The sequence below is a fragment of the Rattus norvegicus genome, chromosome 7, assembly GCF_036323735.1.
Source record: "Rattus norvegicus strain BN/NHsdMcwi chromosome 7, GRCr8, whole genome shotgun sequence".
In the NCBI taxonomy this organism is placed as follows: Eukaryota; Metazoa; Chordata; class Mammalia; order Rodentia; family Muridae; genus Rattus; species Rattus norvegicus.
In genome coordinates, this window is record NC_086025.1 from 12,140,395 (window position 1) to 12,156,462 (window position 16,068).

Here is a 16,068-nt window from a genome sequence, read left to right on the forward strand (position 1 = left end):
AATCTCAGGATGAACTGAGATCACATAAAGCAGGCACCAGCGGGCAGTTGGGGGAAGATGGGCCCAGTGCCTCCTTTGTGGTTTTCCAATGGGCTCGAAGCACAGCTCATACTGAAACCGGATGGAGCCTTACGGATCGATTATCCTCTGCGCAGGGAATGAGGGAAGGGCGTGGGCTTCCTGGGAGGGCTTCAACAGGGATAGGCTTCTAGTCTTGGTTTTCTGGGTCCAGGGGATGGGCTTTTGATCAGCAAAGGGAACAAATGGAGCCGGCACCGCCGTCTGCTCACGCCTGCCTTCCACTTTGACATCCTGAAGCCCTACATGAAGATTTTCAACCAGAGCGTGAACATCATGCACGTGAGTCCTAAGACTGAGTCTCGGGAAGGGGTTGGCCTCATCTTGTGAGGCGGGCGAATGGAGCTGGAGGCGGGGCGTCCCTTACTACATATGAACTGGGTTGGCGCTGGGGATCCTGCTTGGCTCCTGTCTGAGCAGCTGGGGTTTGTGCTTTTCATGCCTGGTTGCCATGTCTCCCTTACAGGCTAAATGGCGGCGGCATCTGGCAGAGGGCTCGGTGACCTCCTTTGACATGTTCGAGCACGTCAGCCTCATGACCCTGGACAGCCTTCAGAAATGTGTGTTCAGTTACAGTAGTGACTGCCAGGAGTAAGTTTGGCCCCCAGGGTGGGTGGGAATGGGAGGAGGGGGGGGGTTGGTCTCTATTGTGCTGCAAGTTAGGACCCATGCGCCCTCAGAAAGACACCTTCGTTTCTTTCTATTTCTTTCTGGGTGGCCCCCAAGGTGACATCACCTCTCTCAGCTTCAGTTCTCTTATTAAAAGGATTAAATGAGATTTGGGCTGGTCCATGCCTAGGATCTCTAACTCAGCCATTTGAGAGGTTGAGGTGAGAGGATGCCGAATTTGAGTTAAGCCTGGACAACGTACTGAAAGCCAGTCTCAAAAAACCCCAGACATCATGGTGGCACATGATCTCAGTGCTCTGGAGTCAGAGGTGGGTGGACTGCTTTAAGTCAAGGCTAGCTCGCGCTATCCTGGGTCATCTTGGAAGAACTTACCTAAAAATCAAGCAAGCAAGCAAACAATAAACAACAGACAAACAAACAGAAATTAAAACAAAGAACATATAAATGCATAATTAAGTAAGCAAACCAATGTCGGTGTCTCGGCACTTAACACTCAGGAGACACTCTCTCCCCATTTCTCCACAGACAGGGTATAGCCTAGAGATGTCCAACTCTTCCTTTCATTTCGTAGTTCTCCTTTCTCTTCTCCCTCCTCCTCTCCTTATCCCTTTTCTTCCCTCTTATCCCCTCCTCCTCCTCTTCTTTTCTTCCTGTATTGTTATTTTTCTTCTTTTTCTTGATGTATTGTTATTTTTCTTCTTTTTCTTCCTGTATTGTTATTTTTCTTCTTTTTCTTGATGTATTGTTATTTTTCTTCTTTTTCTTCCTGTATTGTTATTTCATCTTTATCCCCCTTTCTTCTTCCTTATCCCACTTCCTTTCCTTCCTTAAAAAAATATATACATATGAAAATTTTACTTTGTCTTTAAATCTTACGCCTATGTCTGTGCATAGGTACGTGCATATGCGTGCAGGCGCCTATAGAACCTAGAGGTGTCAGGCAATCTGGAGCTGCAGTTACAGGCAGCTGCGAGAGGTCCAGCATGGCTCTGGCAATCAAACCCGAATCCTCTGGGAGAGCAGCGTGTGCTCTTAAGGCCTGGGTCACGCCTCCGTCCTACCTTCCTGGTTTCTGACACAGACTTTCATACGGTACCCAGGGTGGCCCCCGAGCCCTCTGCTTCCACCTCCTGCGTGTTGGGATTACAGGACGGAGCCACAACCTCCAGTCCTTTGTAAGGCAAAGGTGAAAATATCTGACTCTGAGAGACGCTCTAGGGATAAAATGATTTGACAGTTTCCCTGGCGTATGAAAAGCGTTCAGTGAGTATTTGTTGACTGAACTAGTAAAATAACATTACTCAGTTCATGCCTCAATATTCGTTATGGGGCAGGTCTGAAGCAGCGTCTCTCAGGTAGAACATCCTCTACTCCATTTCTGGTCTTGTGAAATAAAATAAAATAAAATAAAATAAAATAAGATAAAATAAAGCAGGTATGGGGCTGAGGTTACAAGCACATAGTGCCTTGCGGAGGACTAGAATTTGGTCCTAAGCATTCGTGACGGGCAGTTGAAAGCCACCTGTACTTCCACATCCGGGGGATCTGGTGCACTCTTCTGGCCTTGCAGGGCACCTGCCTGCACACACTCAGGAGCCCCTGTCCCTGGGGTTAATAATAAAGGCATGGCGGAGAGGTGTCTAAGTGAGTAGGAGCACTTGATGCTATTACAGAGGATCCGGCTTTGATCTTTAGCATCCACCTGGCAATTCACCACCGTCTGTAACTCTAGTTCCAGGGATCCGACATCTGCTCCTGGCTTCTGAGGGTACCAGGGACACATGTGGTGCATGTGTGTGCAAGCAAAGCACTTGGACACATAAAATAAATATAAGAATAAAATAATGAGAAGACAAAAAGCATTTAAATAAAGTAAGCCGTGTGTGGTGGTGTAATTCAAGTACTCAAGTGACTAAAGGCAGGAAAATCAGAAATTCAAGGTCATTCTTGGCTACATAGTGAGTTTGAGTTCGTCCCGGGCAACATAAGACTCCACTTAAAAAAAAAGAAAGAAAGAGAGAGAGAGAAAGAGAGAAAGAAAGGCTGCTGATATAGCTCAGTTGGTAAAGTGCTTGCCTTGAATAATACACAAAACTTTATATTCCATCTCTAGCACCATGCACACACGCACGCACGCACGCACTCACGCGCAGAGAGAGAGAGAGAGAGAGAGAGAGAGAGAGAGAGAGAGAGAATAGATTTAAAAAACTATATATGGGTCAGAGATGGCCCAGCTATTAAGAACACTTGCTGCCCTTAGAGAGCTCAGTGTCCAGTTCCAGACACCCACATGGCGGCTCGCAATCATCTGTAACTCCAGCCCCAGAGGATCAGACTTCCTTTTGTCTCTTCAGACGCTGCACACAGCTGGTGCACAGACATACGCTCTGGCAAACATGCATACTCATAACAGAAAAAAAAAGGTTAATATAAGATCTCTGTTTGTCGTTATGCAACGGACCCTGGGCCCCACGTGTGTCTCTGGGCCGTACAAGTGGCTCACAGCCCTTCTCTCTGCAGGAAATTGAGCGATTACATCTCCTCCATTATTGAACTGAGCGCTCTGGTGGTGCGGCGCCAATACCGCTTGCATCACTATCTGGATTTCATCTACTACCTCACTGCCGACGGGCGGCGCTTCCGCCAGGCCTGCGACACGGTGCACAACTTCACTACTGAAGTCATACAGCAGCGGCGGCGGGCGCTGCGCGAGCTGGGTGCCGAGGCATGGCTGAAGGCCAAGCAGGGCAAGACCTTGGACTTCATAGACGTGCTGCTGCTGGCCAAGGTGAGAATTGGTGGAAGCGGACTCCTGCCCCTAGAGGCCGGCTGGGAATTGCACTGAGTGCTCAAAGTTGTGGGGGGTTACAGCAAGGGGTCCGTAGCTCATAAATGTGGGAAGGCTCATTCAGCTATCACAACAGAGTACTTCAGTCCTTTGAATTTAGTGAGCCCCATTATGGTCTAGCGTGTGGTTTTTCCTGTGGAATATCCCTGTATACTTAAGAAAGCCGACTGCAAGTCCAACTGGTGTCAAAACAATTAAGCTCTGTACTGGAGACTGCACAGCGTCTTTCTTTTAAAACAAAGATTTTTAATTACGGTGGTTGGCCAAGCATGTAGTACCTGCCTTTACTCCTAATACTCAAAAGGCAGAGGCAGGCAGAGTCCTGTGAGTTAGAGGCCAGGGGAGTCTATATAGCAAGATCCAGGACAGCCTGATCTCGATATCTCTCTCTCTCTCTCTCTCTCTCTCTCTCTCTCTCTCTCTCTCTCTCTCTCTCTCTCTCTCTCTCTCTCTCCCTCCCTCCCTCCCTCCCTCCCTCCCTCCCTCTCTCCCTCCCCCTCCCTACCCCTTCCCCTCTCTTCCCTTCCTTCTCCCCTCCTCTCCTACTCCCCCTCTGTGTGTGTGGTGTGTGTGTGTGTGTGTGTGTGTGTGTGTGTGTGTGTGTGTGTGTGTGTTTCTCTCTGTTTATGGGGTGTACATGCCTGCTACAGAGCCCCTGTGGAGGTCAGAATACAACTCTTGGGAATTGGTTTTCTCCTTCAACCACGTGGGTCTGGTCCTAGGGATCAAACTCAGGTCCACCTGGCTTGGTGTCAAAGTGCCATCTTGCCAGCTCAACCTACTTATCCCCACCCCCTTCCTTTTCTTCTCCAGTTCTCAGGTTGGCCTCAATCCTCCTTCTCAGCCTCCTGGATGGTGAGATTACATGTCTGCCACCATGCCCAGCTAGTCTGTTTCCTACTCATGGATTAAAGTATACAAGAATATGTGTGTAGGTTCTGTGCAGATACTCTTGTTTTTAACTACGTGTCTATTGGTGGGTATGTGTATACAAGTGCCAATGCCCATGGCGGCCAGAAGAGGGCAGTAGATACCCGGAGTTACACATAGTTGGAAGCCAGTCCACACGGGTGCTAGGAAGTGAATGAGGATCCGTTAGAAGAGCAGTTCTTGTAACCACCGAGCAAACTTCCAGCCCCAATGCTCTTATTTTTGTTGTCACTGGAGTTCTGAGACTGAAAGCTAGGGCATAAAGAGTACAAGGCAAGTGCACTATCATTCAACTCACTCTTCTGTGGATTTATGTGTATGGTATGTATATACGTGTGTGTGCGTGTGGGTGTCGATACAGACACATCTGGATTTGGCAGCCAGAGCAGAAAGTTTGGTGTCTTCCTCTTTTACTCTCTGACTTACCACCTTGAGACAGAGTCTCTCACAGGACTGGAGTCTTGACATTTTATCTAGTTTGGTTGTTCAGCCAAAAATAGAGATCTGTGTGACTCTGTCCCTAGTGTACCCCAAACATGACTGACTTCCTTCCTTCCTTCCTTCCTTCCTTCCTTCCTTCCTTCCTTCCTTCCTCCCTCCCTCCCTCTCTCCATTTCCTCCCTCCCTCCCCTCCCTCCCTTCCCTCCCTCCCTCTTTTTCCTCCCTCCCTTTCTTCCCTCCCTCCTTCCTCCCCTCCCTCCCTCCCTTCCTTTCCTTTCTTCTTTTTTCACATGGGTGTTGGAGATCTAAACTCGAGTCTTCATATTTGTACTGCAAGTGCTCTTACCCTCAGAACCCTCCCTCCAGCCCCTTGTTTTTACATTTATTTTAAATATGTGTACACGTTTGTGTCTGAGTACCAGTGCCCTTAGCCCAGAAGGAGTTCAGACTCCTTGGAGCTGGAGTTACAGGCCGTTGTAAGCTACCTGATGTGGGCACTGAGAACCAAATCCAGAGCAGGAGCAGTGAGCTCTTCGCTGTCTTTCCAGCCTCCCTTGTCTGTTGCTTTATTTTTATTTTTTATTTATTTTTGAGGCAGTGTCTCATCTTGCCAATCCTAATCTCAAAATCCGTGTGTAGCTGAGGATGACTGAATTTCTGACCTCCTGCCTCCATCTTCCTAGTGCTGGTATCACAGGGGTATGACCCCCACATTCAGCTTCTTGTGTGGAATTTTTGATATAGCTCTCGATTCCAGCCATGGCTCTGCCACTTACAGGGTATTTGATGGCGATGGCAGCACCTGTCTCTTGTATCTTGGTGCTGGTAAGACCTGATGACAAAGTTGTTGGCTATCTTGCAGGATAAATGTCTGTCAGAGACCGCTCGATAAATACAGTTGTGCAGCATTAAGATTAAGCAGTGATGGGGTTGGGGATTTAGCTCAGCGGTAGAGCGCTCGCCTAGCAAGCACAAGGCCCTGGGTTCAGTCCTCAGCTCCAAGAAAAAAAGAAAGAAAGAAAGAAAGAAAGAAAGAAAGAAAGAGAGAAGGAGAGAAGGAGAGAAAGAAAAAAGATTAAGCAGTGGCATGCAAAAATGTCGATGGTCCCTTTGTAGACTTATCTCCATGGAATTTAGAATAGCTGGCTGTGGTGACACATAATCCCAGGACTTGGGGAGTCGAAACAGAATTGTCAATTTGACACTATGCTGGGTCACATAACAGGTGAAACATGGAGGCCAGAGGGCAAACTGTAGGAGCTGTTTCTCTTTTTATACCATGTGGGTTCTAGGAATTGAACTCAGGCTGTCGAGGTGGGCAGGAGACACCTTTTCTTATTGACCCATCCTTTTGTCTCCCTGACTCGTTTTTTGGGCTGTAACATAAACATCAAGTGATGTTGTATGAACTCCCTTTGACATTCCTCCCCTTTCTCCATTTGTCTTTCTTATGGTAGGCTGCATCCTTTGCTCTGCCTGGAACACTTACACCCTTTAGTTTAAGCGAGGTGGAGCAGGATGGCAAGCCAGGCACAGTGGTACACATCTGTAACCCCAAATTTTGGGAGACCGAGACAGGAGGATCTCACATTTGAGACCAGTCTGGGCTGCACACGGAGTCTCTGATAGAGTGGGGTGCAAGACAAGACAATCTGGGAACACGGCTAGGCTGGTAAATGGGATTGCTGCAAGGCCTGACAACCGGAGATCAGTCCCTGGTACCCACATGTTCGAAGGCGAGAGATGACCTCATCAAGTTATCCTCTGCTTCTCACACGTGCACCATAAACGTGGCGCACAATAGATAAATGTAAAACATAAAAGTAGAGAGAAAGGACGGGGCTGGGGATTTAGCTCAGCGGTAGAGCGCTTGCCTAGGAAGCGCAAGGCCCTGGGTTTGGTCCCCAGCTCCGAAAAAAAGAAAGAAAAAAAAAAAGAAATGAAAACAGCAAATGGGGAAACAGGTATCTGACTTTCGGGGAGGATGTAGGAAGTGGAGCACAGATGGTGAGGAGTACAGCGAGCTCAGCATCCTCTGCTGCCCATTCTAGGATGAAGAGGGGAAAGAATTATCTGACGAAGACATCCGGGCTGAGGCGGATACGTTCATGTTTGAGGGTAAGGATGCTGAGGGAGTCTGAGGGTCGGTGGGAAGAAGTACCACCATCTTCCTGCTGTGGGGAACACCCTGGGGGACACTCTAATCTTCCAACATATGTCTGCCCACAGGTCATGACACAACATCTAGTGGGCTGTCGTGGGCGCTGTTCAACCTGGCGAAGTATCCGGAGTACCAGGACAAGTGCCGGGAAGAGATCCAAGAAGTCATGAAAGGCCGAGAGCTGGAAGAGCTGGACTGGTCAGTTTGGAGGGTCAGGAGGATTGGAAGAGATAAAAAACAAGGCCAGAGTCTTGGGTGTGAATCTCTGAGCTGCCACTTTCTGATTGTGTGGTCTTAGGCGAGTCCCTGCAGCTTTCAGAATTCCAGGACTGTCCCTGGTTCAGCAGTTCTCAGGACAGCTTCGTCAGCCACTGTTGCCGTCCCGCCGCACGACATACATCCCTCAAATTCAGTGGCTTGTGGCAAGCATTTAGTTATAGCTTGTAAAATTCTCGTACAAGAATTTCGTGGCTACTGGGCTCAGTTGAGTGGGACTGCTTCCAAATTGTTGGCTGGGCACAGGTCTTTTCCAAATGTCTCCTAACTCTCTTAGGATCTGGGGTTACTCTTGGGCATGTTCTTCTCCATGCAGATTCCAGAAGTGTAAAAAACGTTCTGTGTGCACTGAAACCTCGCAGAGGAGGAAAGTCACGTAGTGAAGCTCAGTATGAGTGGGGCAGGAAGGGCCTGCAGTGCTGTAAATAGAACCTTTAGACACACCACCCTTTGGGATGGGATGTTTCAATCTGGATGAAATGGCATGCCGTGGGATCATGGTGCAGGGAGTTAGTGCAGAATAGAGAACAGGAAGGCGGTCTTAAGACGTAAGCTGACTCTGAGTGATGCAGAGAGCCCAGTAGTGTAGCCAGGCATGGTGGCACACCTGGTATTCCAGCTTTTAAAAGGCTGAAAAAAGCAGGAGGACCAGGAGTTCAAGGCCAGCCTTGTCTACATATTGAATTTGAGGCAAGCCTGAGTAATTTGAGTCACTTTCCCAAAAAGAAAAAAAAAAAGTCTCCATTGGTAAAATGCTTGCCTTGTAAACATGAATGAAAACTCATGCTAAAACAGAAGCTGGTGTTCCACTGCTGTAAAGAGACACCATAACCATGGCAACTTATAACATTTAATTGGGGCTGGCTTACAGTTTCAAAGGTTTAGTCCATTTCCATCATGGTGGGGAGGGGAGTATGGCAGCGTGCACACAGACACGATGCTGGGGAAGGAGTTTAAGAGTTGCTCACGGGGCTGGGGATTTAGCTCAGTGGTAGAGCGCTTACCTAGGAAGCGCAAGGCCCTGGGTTCGGTCCCCAGCTCCGGGGGGGGGGGGGGGGGGGGGAAGAAGAGTTGCTCACGGGGTTGGGGATTAGGGATTTAGCTAGAGCGCTTGCCTAGGAAGCGCAAGGCCCTGGGTTCGGTCCCCAGCTCCGAAAAAAAGAACCAAAAAAAAAAAAAAAAAAAAAAAAAAGAGTTGCTCACTTAGGGGTTGGGGATTTAGCTCAGTGGTACAGCACTTGCCTAGCAAGCGCAAGGCCCTGTGTTCGGTCCCCAGCTCCGAAAAAAAAGAAAGAAAGAAAAAAAAAGAGTTGCTCACTTAGATCTATAGACAGCAGGAAGAGAGAGACATTGGCCCTGCTTTTAGCCCTTGAAATCTCAAAGCCCATCCTCAGAGACACACTTCCTCTGATAAGGTCTTACCTCCTAATTATTTCAAATGTAGGGTCAAAACACCACAGCTGGATATGGTGTTAAACTCTTGTAATCCCAGTTCTGGGGAGGCAGAGACAGGTAGACCCCTGGGTTCACCACCCAGCTAGTCTAGGGGCTTCTAGGCCAATAAGAGACTTTGTCAAAATATAAATAAATAAGGTAGATGGTGGATGGTGCCTAAGAAATGACATTGGAGGTCCTCTAGCCTCCACAGGTATTCACACATGATATGTGGACAAACACCTAAATATATACACGAACTCACACATCAACACACACACACACACACACACACACACACACACACACGCACACACACACACACACGCATATGCACACGCGGTAATACATACCCATACATACCCATAATCACAGCACTGGGGAAGTTGAGGCAGGAGGACTGAAAGTTTGAGGCTAGCCTGAGCGATTGTGACTTTCATATTGGCCTGTATCAGGGAGAGGAGGGAAATCACTTTCTCTGAACAAAGTGTTGCTTTCAGTTAACCCTTCCCCAGTTAAGTCCTTTCACTCATCTCAGCCTTCCGTGTACACCTTCAGGGAAACTGTCCTTGGGTACCAGTACCGTAAACATCCTGCCACTCAGCTTTCATAACAAAGGGAGACAGCAGGTGGTCTGACTAGGGGGGTCGGTGGAGGTGTTGCCTGCGGGAGGTGTTGCCTGCCCTGGCCTAATTGCTCTTTTGTTTTCTTGGCCATGTTTATATCCATGGGTATCTTTATGACAAGGATGTTCTCTGGCACTTTATGACAGGAACATACAGCTTCTGCGGGGGAGGGGGGGGCAGGAGAGATGGCGTAGTGGTTAAAGATGTTTGCTGCTCTTCCAGGGCTGCCAAATTCCAAGCCCAGCACCCACACTGGGCCTCTCACCATTGCGTTTATCTCCAGCTCTAGGGATCTGATGCCCATGTGTGGCATCTATGGGCACCTGCACACATGTGACAGATAAGCTAGGTGTGGTGATGCACAACTGTAATGCCAGTGTCCTGGAGGCTGAGGCAGGAGGGGTGGTGCAAGATCAAGACCAGCTGAGTCCACAGTGAAAAGTTGTCTCAAAACACAACACACACACACACACACACACACACACACACACACACACACACACACACGCACACAGAGTAAATGTAATAGAAACAAAAAAGAAAAGGTAACTGGGGATATAGCTCAGCGATAGTCCAATTGGTTAGTATACATGAGGTCCTAGGTTCAGACAAAGCTCTCTGGCCATTCACCAATCACAATAGTGACAAAGGAAAACAGAAAGTAATGGTCCTTGTTGCTCGAACTGCTACTGAGCCCCACACGAACGAACCTGCCATTGATGAATTATTGTACAATCATGGGAGACGTGAGGGCAGCTGGGGGCCTCAAAATCATGGCAAGCTACTAGCTGGTATGCGCCCTGTCCAGATTTCATTTGTTGTGGTTTTTAAAAATGCTTTATTTCAGATTTTAGAATAGTTTATTATACGTAGGAACCCAGATTGGACTAATTATAGCTACCAGTTCATGATCTAGTTCAATTTTTAAAATCAAGACACTTTGGTGTGTGTGTGTGTGTGTGTGTGTGTGTGTGTGTGTGTGTGTGTGTGTATACTACTGCATTCATGTGGAAGTTAGAGGACAGCCTGCAGGAGTTGGTTCCCTCCTTGCCCAAGGATTGAACCCAGATTGTCAGAGTTCGCAGCAAGCTCCTTAACTCACCTTGCTGGCCTCCTCTGCTTTTTTGTTTTAGGACAGGGTCTAAGTTGCTCATGCTGACTTTGCATCACTTTCTAGCACAGCCTCCCATGTAACTGGAAGGTAGGCCTGGCTAATGGTTAGATCTTTTGCACCCTACGAGTGTTTAATAAGGCTTGAGGTCATGGCCTGTGCCTGCAACAAACTTGGTTCATTCTCCATTAGCCACTTAAAACAGCCAAATCACTAATAGAAAAGGAAAAATGGAAATCCAATCAATGTGGCTACATTGGGAAGGGGGTGGCGGGAGATGATAGTGATAGTGACACTTGCCCAGGTTCCCCTTGGAGTCTGCAATGAGGTTAAAGTTTAAGCAGAGGCCAGCCTTATGTGTGCCTAAGCAGTCCTTGTCAAGATGTGGTCCTACCCATGATTGGCCCATCATATCCTCTGTGAAGTGGTCTAGCAAGTTCCAGGTCTCTTTCTGGGAAAGAAGTTTTCCTTCTGGGTGGCCTAGCCTTACCATTTCTCCCTTTCTGTATTGGATCCCAGGGGGAATTCCAGTTTTCTGGACTCCATTGCTTTAGTAGTCCGAATGAGGGCAGAGTGTCTTTTTAGAGTATCTCCACTCTTTCCCGGTCAGTCACACACGTGATACCTGCCTGGGACACGTACAAATTGCAGAAGCTCTGGGGCCATCTCTAGATCTCTGAACTGGACCTCCACAGACATTCCTGCATGCATGTGTGCACGTGCATGCGTGTGTGCTTGAGCTCACGCGTGCACGCACGTGTGTTCAGAGACTCACAGTTCCTCTCTCTTCAGGGATGACCTGACGCAGTTGCCCTTCACCACCATGTGTATCAAGGAGAGCCTTCGCCAGTTCCCGCCCGTGACCCTCATCTCTCGTCGCTGCACAGAGGACATCAAGCTGCCCGACGGACGCATCATTCCCAAAGGTGCCTGCTGTCTCCTTTACTGCTGTGGTGCTGTTCCCAGGGGTCTAGTCATGCCCGCTGTGGGCGCAGGGTCCCTATGATGGGAAGGATCCGATGGGAAGGATCCCTGGATATGTGTTGCTTCGGGAGTGACAAGGATGTCTCAGTTTCATTTCTTTTTTTTTTTTTTTTTTTGGTTCTTTTTTTTTTCGGAGCTGGGGACCGAACCCAGGGCCTTGCGCTTCCTAGGCAAGCGCTCTACCACTGAGCTAAATCCCCAACCCCTCAGTTTCATTTCTTGTCGAAGCGATAATATAACCCAACGAAAGCAACTCCAGGGGTAGAGCGTTTGTCTGGCTCACGATTCCCGGTTATAGCCGGTCGTGGCAGAGGAGTCAGAGTGACAGAGACATGAAACACTTAGTCATATTGCATCACAGACAAGAGCAAAGAGCGGTGGATGGCTACACGCATGCACGCCAGCGTTCAATTCTCTTGTCTTTATTGGGTCCAGGCCCTCGCCCGTGCAAGGGTGCCACCCACATTCAGTATGTCTTTCTATCCTAAGTAATCAATGAAGGAAATCTCTTATGGGTGCTGGAGACATGGCTGGGCACTGTAAGAGTACTGGCTCACGACTATCTCTAACTCTGGCTCTAGGGGATCCAGCACCCTGTTTTTGACTCTGTCGGTACCAGGTATGCATGTGATGCACATGCAGGTAAAACACTCACTTACACAATAAACAAATAAACCTAAAAATTAAAAAATGAAAGCACTTGCTGTTCCTCCAAAGGGCCTGAGTTGAGGTCTCAGCTCCTCGCTGGACAGTTCACAACCACCTATAACTCCAGTACCAGGAAATTTGACGCTCACTTTCTGACCCCCACACACGTGTCGTGTATACACACACTCTCACACATGGAGTATATATAAAATAGAAATATTAAAAAGAAGAAAAAGTCTTACTGGCATGCCTGTAGATCAATCTAATCTAGGCCATCCCTCTTGGAGACTCCCTTTTCAGGTGATTCTAGAGTGCATCAAGTAGACCAAACTAATCATCCGAGGGAAACCTAGGTGTGTGTAGAGGAGGTGGAAGTGCTTGTATCCAGACGGAAAGGGAAGTGTGGAGGAGGCCATGCTAGATCTGGGTGGGCATTAATGGTAGAAGGTCAGCATCTTTTAAAGAATAGGACGATGATGATGATGATGCGGAGGATGATGATGATGATGATGATGACGACGACGACGACGATGACGGTGGTGGTGGTGGTGTGTGTGCATACATGCATGCACAAATACACACACACACACACTACACACACACACACACACACACACACACACACACACGAAGGTCAGAGAACAGTTTTCAGCAGTCTATTCTCTTCTTTCACCATGAGTTCTAAGGCTTGAACTCTTGTCCTAGGGATTCCGTAGGAAGCACTTTTACGTGCTAAACATTTGGGGAGGGGCTGGACCCGAGGGTCAGTTTTGTTGTCATCTAACTGCTGAGAACCGAGCTGTAATTATGGTGACACCAGGAGCTCAGGCCTGAGTACCATCTAGTCTCTAGGGAGAGGCCCCACGTATTCCTGTCCATGTAGCATCGGGGATGGACAAAATGCAGACAGGCTTGAGAAGCCCTGGATGGAAGGCCACTTTCTCCAAGATGTAAGAAGAGCAAGTGTGTTTATGGAGCAGAACTTCAGAGTGCAGATGATGAACAACACATCCAACACCTGACTCTATCCAGAGGGAAGAAGGGAGCCAAGGGAGGTGAAAGGAACGACGACAGTCCTATGAGCTAAACTGTCAGACTGTGTGGACAGTGAGGCCATGGGGAAAGAGGCAGAGAGAGTGGACAGGGCAGCACTTGTCTTCGCAGAAGGACGGACAGGATGTAGTGGTAGCTGGCTCTCAGGGATCCTATGACTGAAGGAAGAACTGAGGTTGTGTGTGTGTGTGTGTGTGTGTGTGTGTGTGTGTGTGTGTTTCCAGACACTCCCTTGGGCTCCACTGATTCCAAATGTCGCCCCCCACCCCCCAGGAATTATCTGCTTGGTCAGCATCTACGGGACCCACTACAACCCCTTAGTGTGGCCTGACTCTAAGGTAAGTTCCTTCTTGGGGATGCTTGCAGTGACTGGGCCTGCTGTTACCCACTGACTCACTCAGTCCTCGTTAATTCACAAGGTCAGCAAATAGTCATTGAGCACCTACTGTGTGTCACACTTCTCTGCTTGGCAGTGATAACCTACAGTGACACCTCATGGACATTAAAGCAAAGTTCGTCAATAGACGAGATCATTTGGGGGCTTTGCTAAATGTTCTAAGGAGGTAAAAACAGATGGGGTGAGGGGAATTAAGCTCAAGGGATCCAGAGAGGGCCCCAAAGTCAAGGTAATGTTTGAACTGAGACCAAATCAGTATGAAGAGCAGGGAGAGGCCTGTTCCAGGCTGAGGAGACATCAAGTGCAATGGCCCTGAGGTAGAAAGGAGCACGGGTGCTTGACAACAGGAGACAGGCATGGATAGGTGTGTGTGATAGATTGGAGTAAATGGCCTCAAGGTGTTCCAGCTACGGGGTCCTCAGAGGTAGAGGTGCAGGTAGACTGGATGGTTGGGACAGTCCCCAGACTCACCCAGGCAATTCTTGTCTAGGTATACAATCCCTACCGTTTTGACCCAGACATTCCACAGCAGCGCTCCCCGCTGGCCTTTGTGCCTTTCTCAGCAGGTCCCAGGTAAGGTCTCTACTAATCGCAAACATCACTACAAATGGGAGGGGCAAAGCCAGATCAGGGGTGTGCCCCATGGAAGCAGGGACCAGGTCACACCCATGAGTAATTTTTGGCAATTTAAGTCCCCTCTGCTGCCCTAACTGAGCCATAAGGTTCCGAATCAGACTGCAATTCCGTCCTTGAGAAAAAGATACCACTCCAGTCTGTCAGACTCTGGGTTCTGGGCTCACATACTTCCAATAGCTTTGTGATGCTGTTACCATTCGGGTTCTACAGAGGAAGGAACTGAAGCTTAGATAAGGGCGGTCAACCGTCAGGACATATTGGTAGTAGTAAGCCGTGTGCTAGGATTTGAACGTTTGACTCTAGGGTTGCACGTCCTAAGGATTCTTGAGTCTCATTTGCACCCTTCCTGCAGGAACTGCATCGGGCAGAGCTTCGCCATGGCAGAGATGCGAGTGGTCGTGGCGCTGACACTCCTGCGCTTCCGCCTGAGCGTGGACCGAACCCGCAAGGTGCGGAGGAAGCCGGAGCTTATTCTACGCACGGAGAACGGCCTTTGGCTCAACGTGGAGCCGCTACCCTCGCGGGCCGGAGTGCCCCGAGGCCCCACGGAACCTGAGGTTCAGGCTCCGCCCGCTCAGGCCTAGACCACGCCTCCAAAGGCCTGGATCCGCCCCCAAGATATTGAGGACGTTGACTACGCTCCTCGAAAGCACAGGAGGACCAAGCTTTGTAGAGGAGCAGCTTGTTGGTGCTGACTTCGCCCCTCAGGACAAGACCCCATCCTTGGGATTTGGGTCAAAGTTCTGTCTTGAATTACTCCCACCGGCCCTCAGCGTGTGGGGATCATGCTAGGCCCCGCCCCCTCGGGCATGGGCTGCGGGCCCCAGTTTAAATCAGATTACCCTGGCCCTGCGGATTCCCAGGCCCGGCCCACAGAAACTTCCCCGGACCTAAGACTCACCGCTGGGGTTGTATCCTCACTTTCCCACTGGCTATGCCCAGGTTAGCTTCTAAACCGAGGATTTAGAAGCTGGAGCCCGAGGCTGCAGTCCTGAATCACAGCTCCATGGAAGGACTGTTCAAGCTGAACCTCAGGACTTAGGCTGTTTGCTTTGTTGCCGTTTTGTAAACCTAGACCCTTGCAAACCCCTTTCTCCTTGGTTGCGCCGTCCCTTTGCTGAGTTTTCTCAGGTTCAGGAGAGTAAGAGCAAGAGGATCCACACACCTTCTGCCTCACCCTGTCCCAGATGAGGAGACCAAGGTGGGGAGGCGGGCCTCTTGGCGGTCGGGACGCAACTGGGACATAGTTGTTTGATCTGGAACTAAACTCAGATTTTTTTTTTTTTTGGGACAATTTGTGCGCTGTTTATTTGGTCAATAATAATTCAATGTCTACTGGCGTGGGGCCAGGCATATAGCCTAGCCTAGTTCCTCCTTCTCAACAGAGAGGAGCAGAAGTTGAACAATTATACCTGTAAATGATCATTTACAACGTATGACAAATGTTTCAAACATGAGACCCCTGGTTCTGGGTGAATCTGACAGAGGTATCGGGAGCGAAGGATCACGGGAAGTCTGAGGCTGAAGTAAGAGCAGAAGCTGAGTGGACCGTAGGAAGGGAAGAGCATCCCAGGCAGAGGAACAGTGTCAGCAAAGGCCTGGGTTGGGGAAGAGCAGGAAGAGCTCACAGCAGTTTCAGTGTCTGTTAAATGAGATGGATAATCAGTCATCCAAATTGTGGAGCACTATGTAAGTAAGAACACGTAGGGAGACAGCTGAGCCGTGACAAGAGTTCCATCTCGAGTTCAACTCCAGCTTGGGCCAGGTGGACACCTAGTCTCAAGAAAGCAAGGGCTGGGGGTGTGCTCGGAATGG

General features: G+C 49.0%; 1 protein-coding gene across 4 annotated transcripts in view; it reads left to right on the forward strand.

Moving 5' to 3' along the window:
• The window catches only part of Cyp4f39 (cytochrome P450, family 4, subfamily f, polypeptide 39), a 73,256-nt gene extending 57,574 nt beyond the window's left edge, over positions 1-15,682 (forward strand). For all 4 annotated transcript variants that reach the window (XM_006241092.3, NM_001399679.1, XM_008765183.4 and 1 more), the window contains 9 exons: positions 233-360; positions 545-669; positions 3,229-3,496; positions 6,979-7,045; positions 7,157-7,286; positions 11,328-11,461; positions 13,494-13,558; positions 14,108-14,190; positions 14,606-15,682. In XM_006241092.3, the coding sequence (XP_006241154.1) occupies positions 233-360; positions 545-669; positions 3,229-3,496; positions 6,979-7,045; positions 7,157-7,286; positions 11,328-11,461; positions 13,494-13,558; positions 14,108-14,190; positions 14,606-14,837 (1,232 nt within the window). In that variant the 3' untranslated portion in view covers positions 14,838-15,682. The remainder of the gene's footprint in view (positions 1-232; positions 361-544; positions 670-3,228; positions 3,497-6,978; positions 7,046-7,156; positions 7,287-11,327; positions 11,462-13,493; positions 13,559-14,107; positions 14,191-14,605) is intronic.
• Positions 15,683-16,068: the final 386 nt, after the last annotated feature.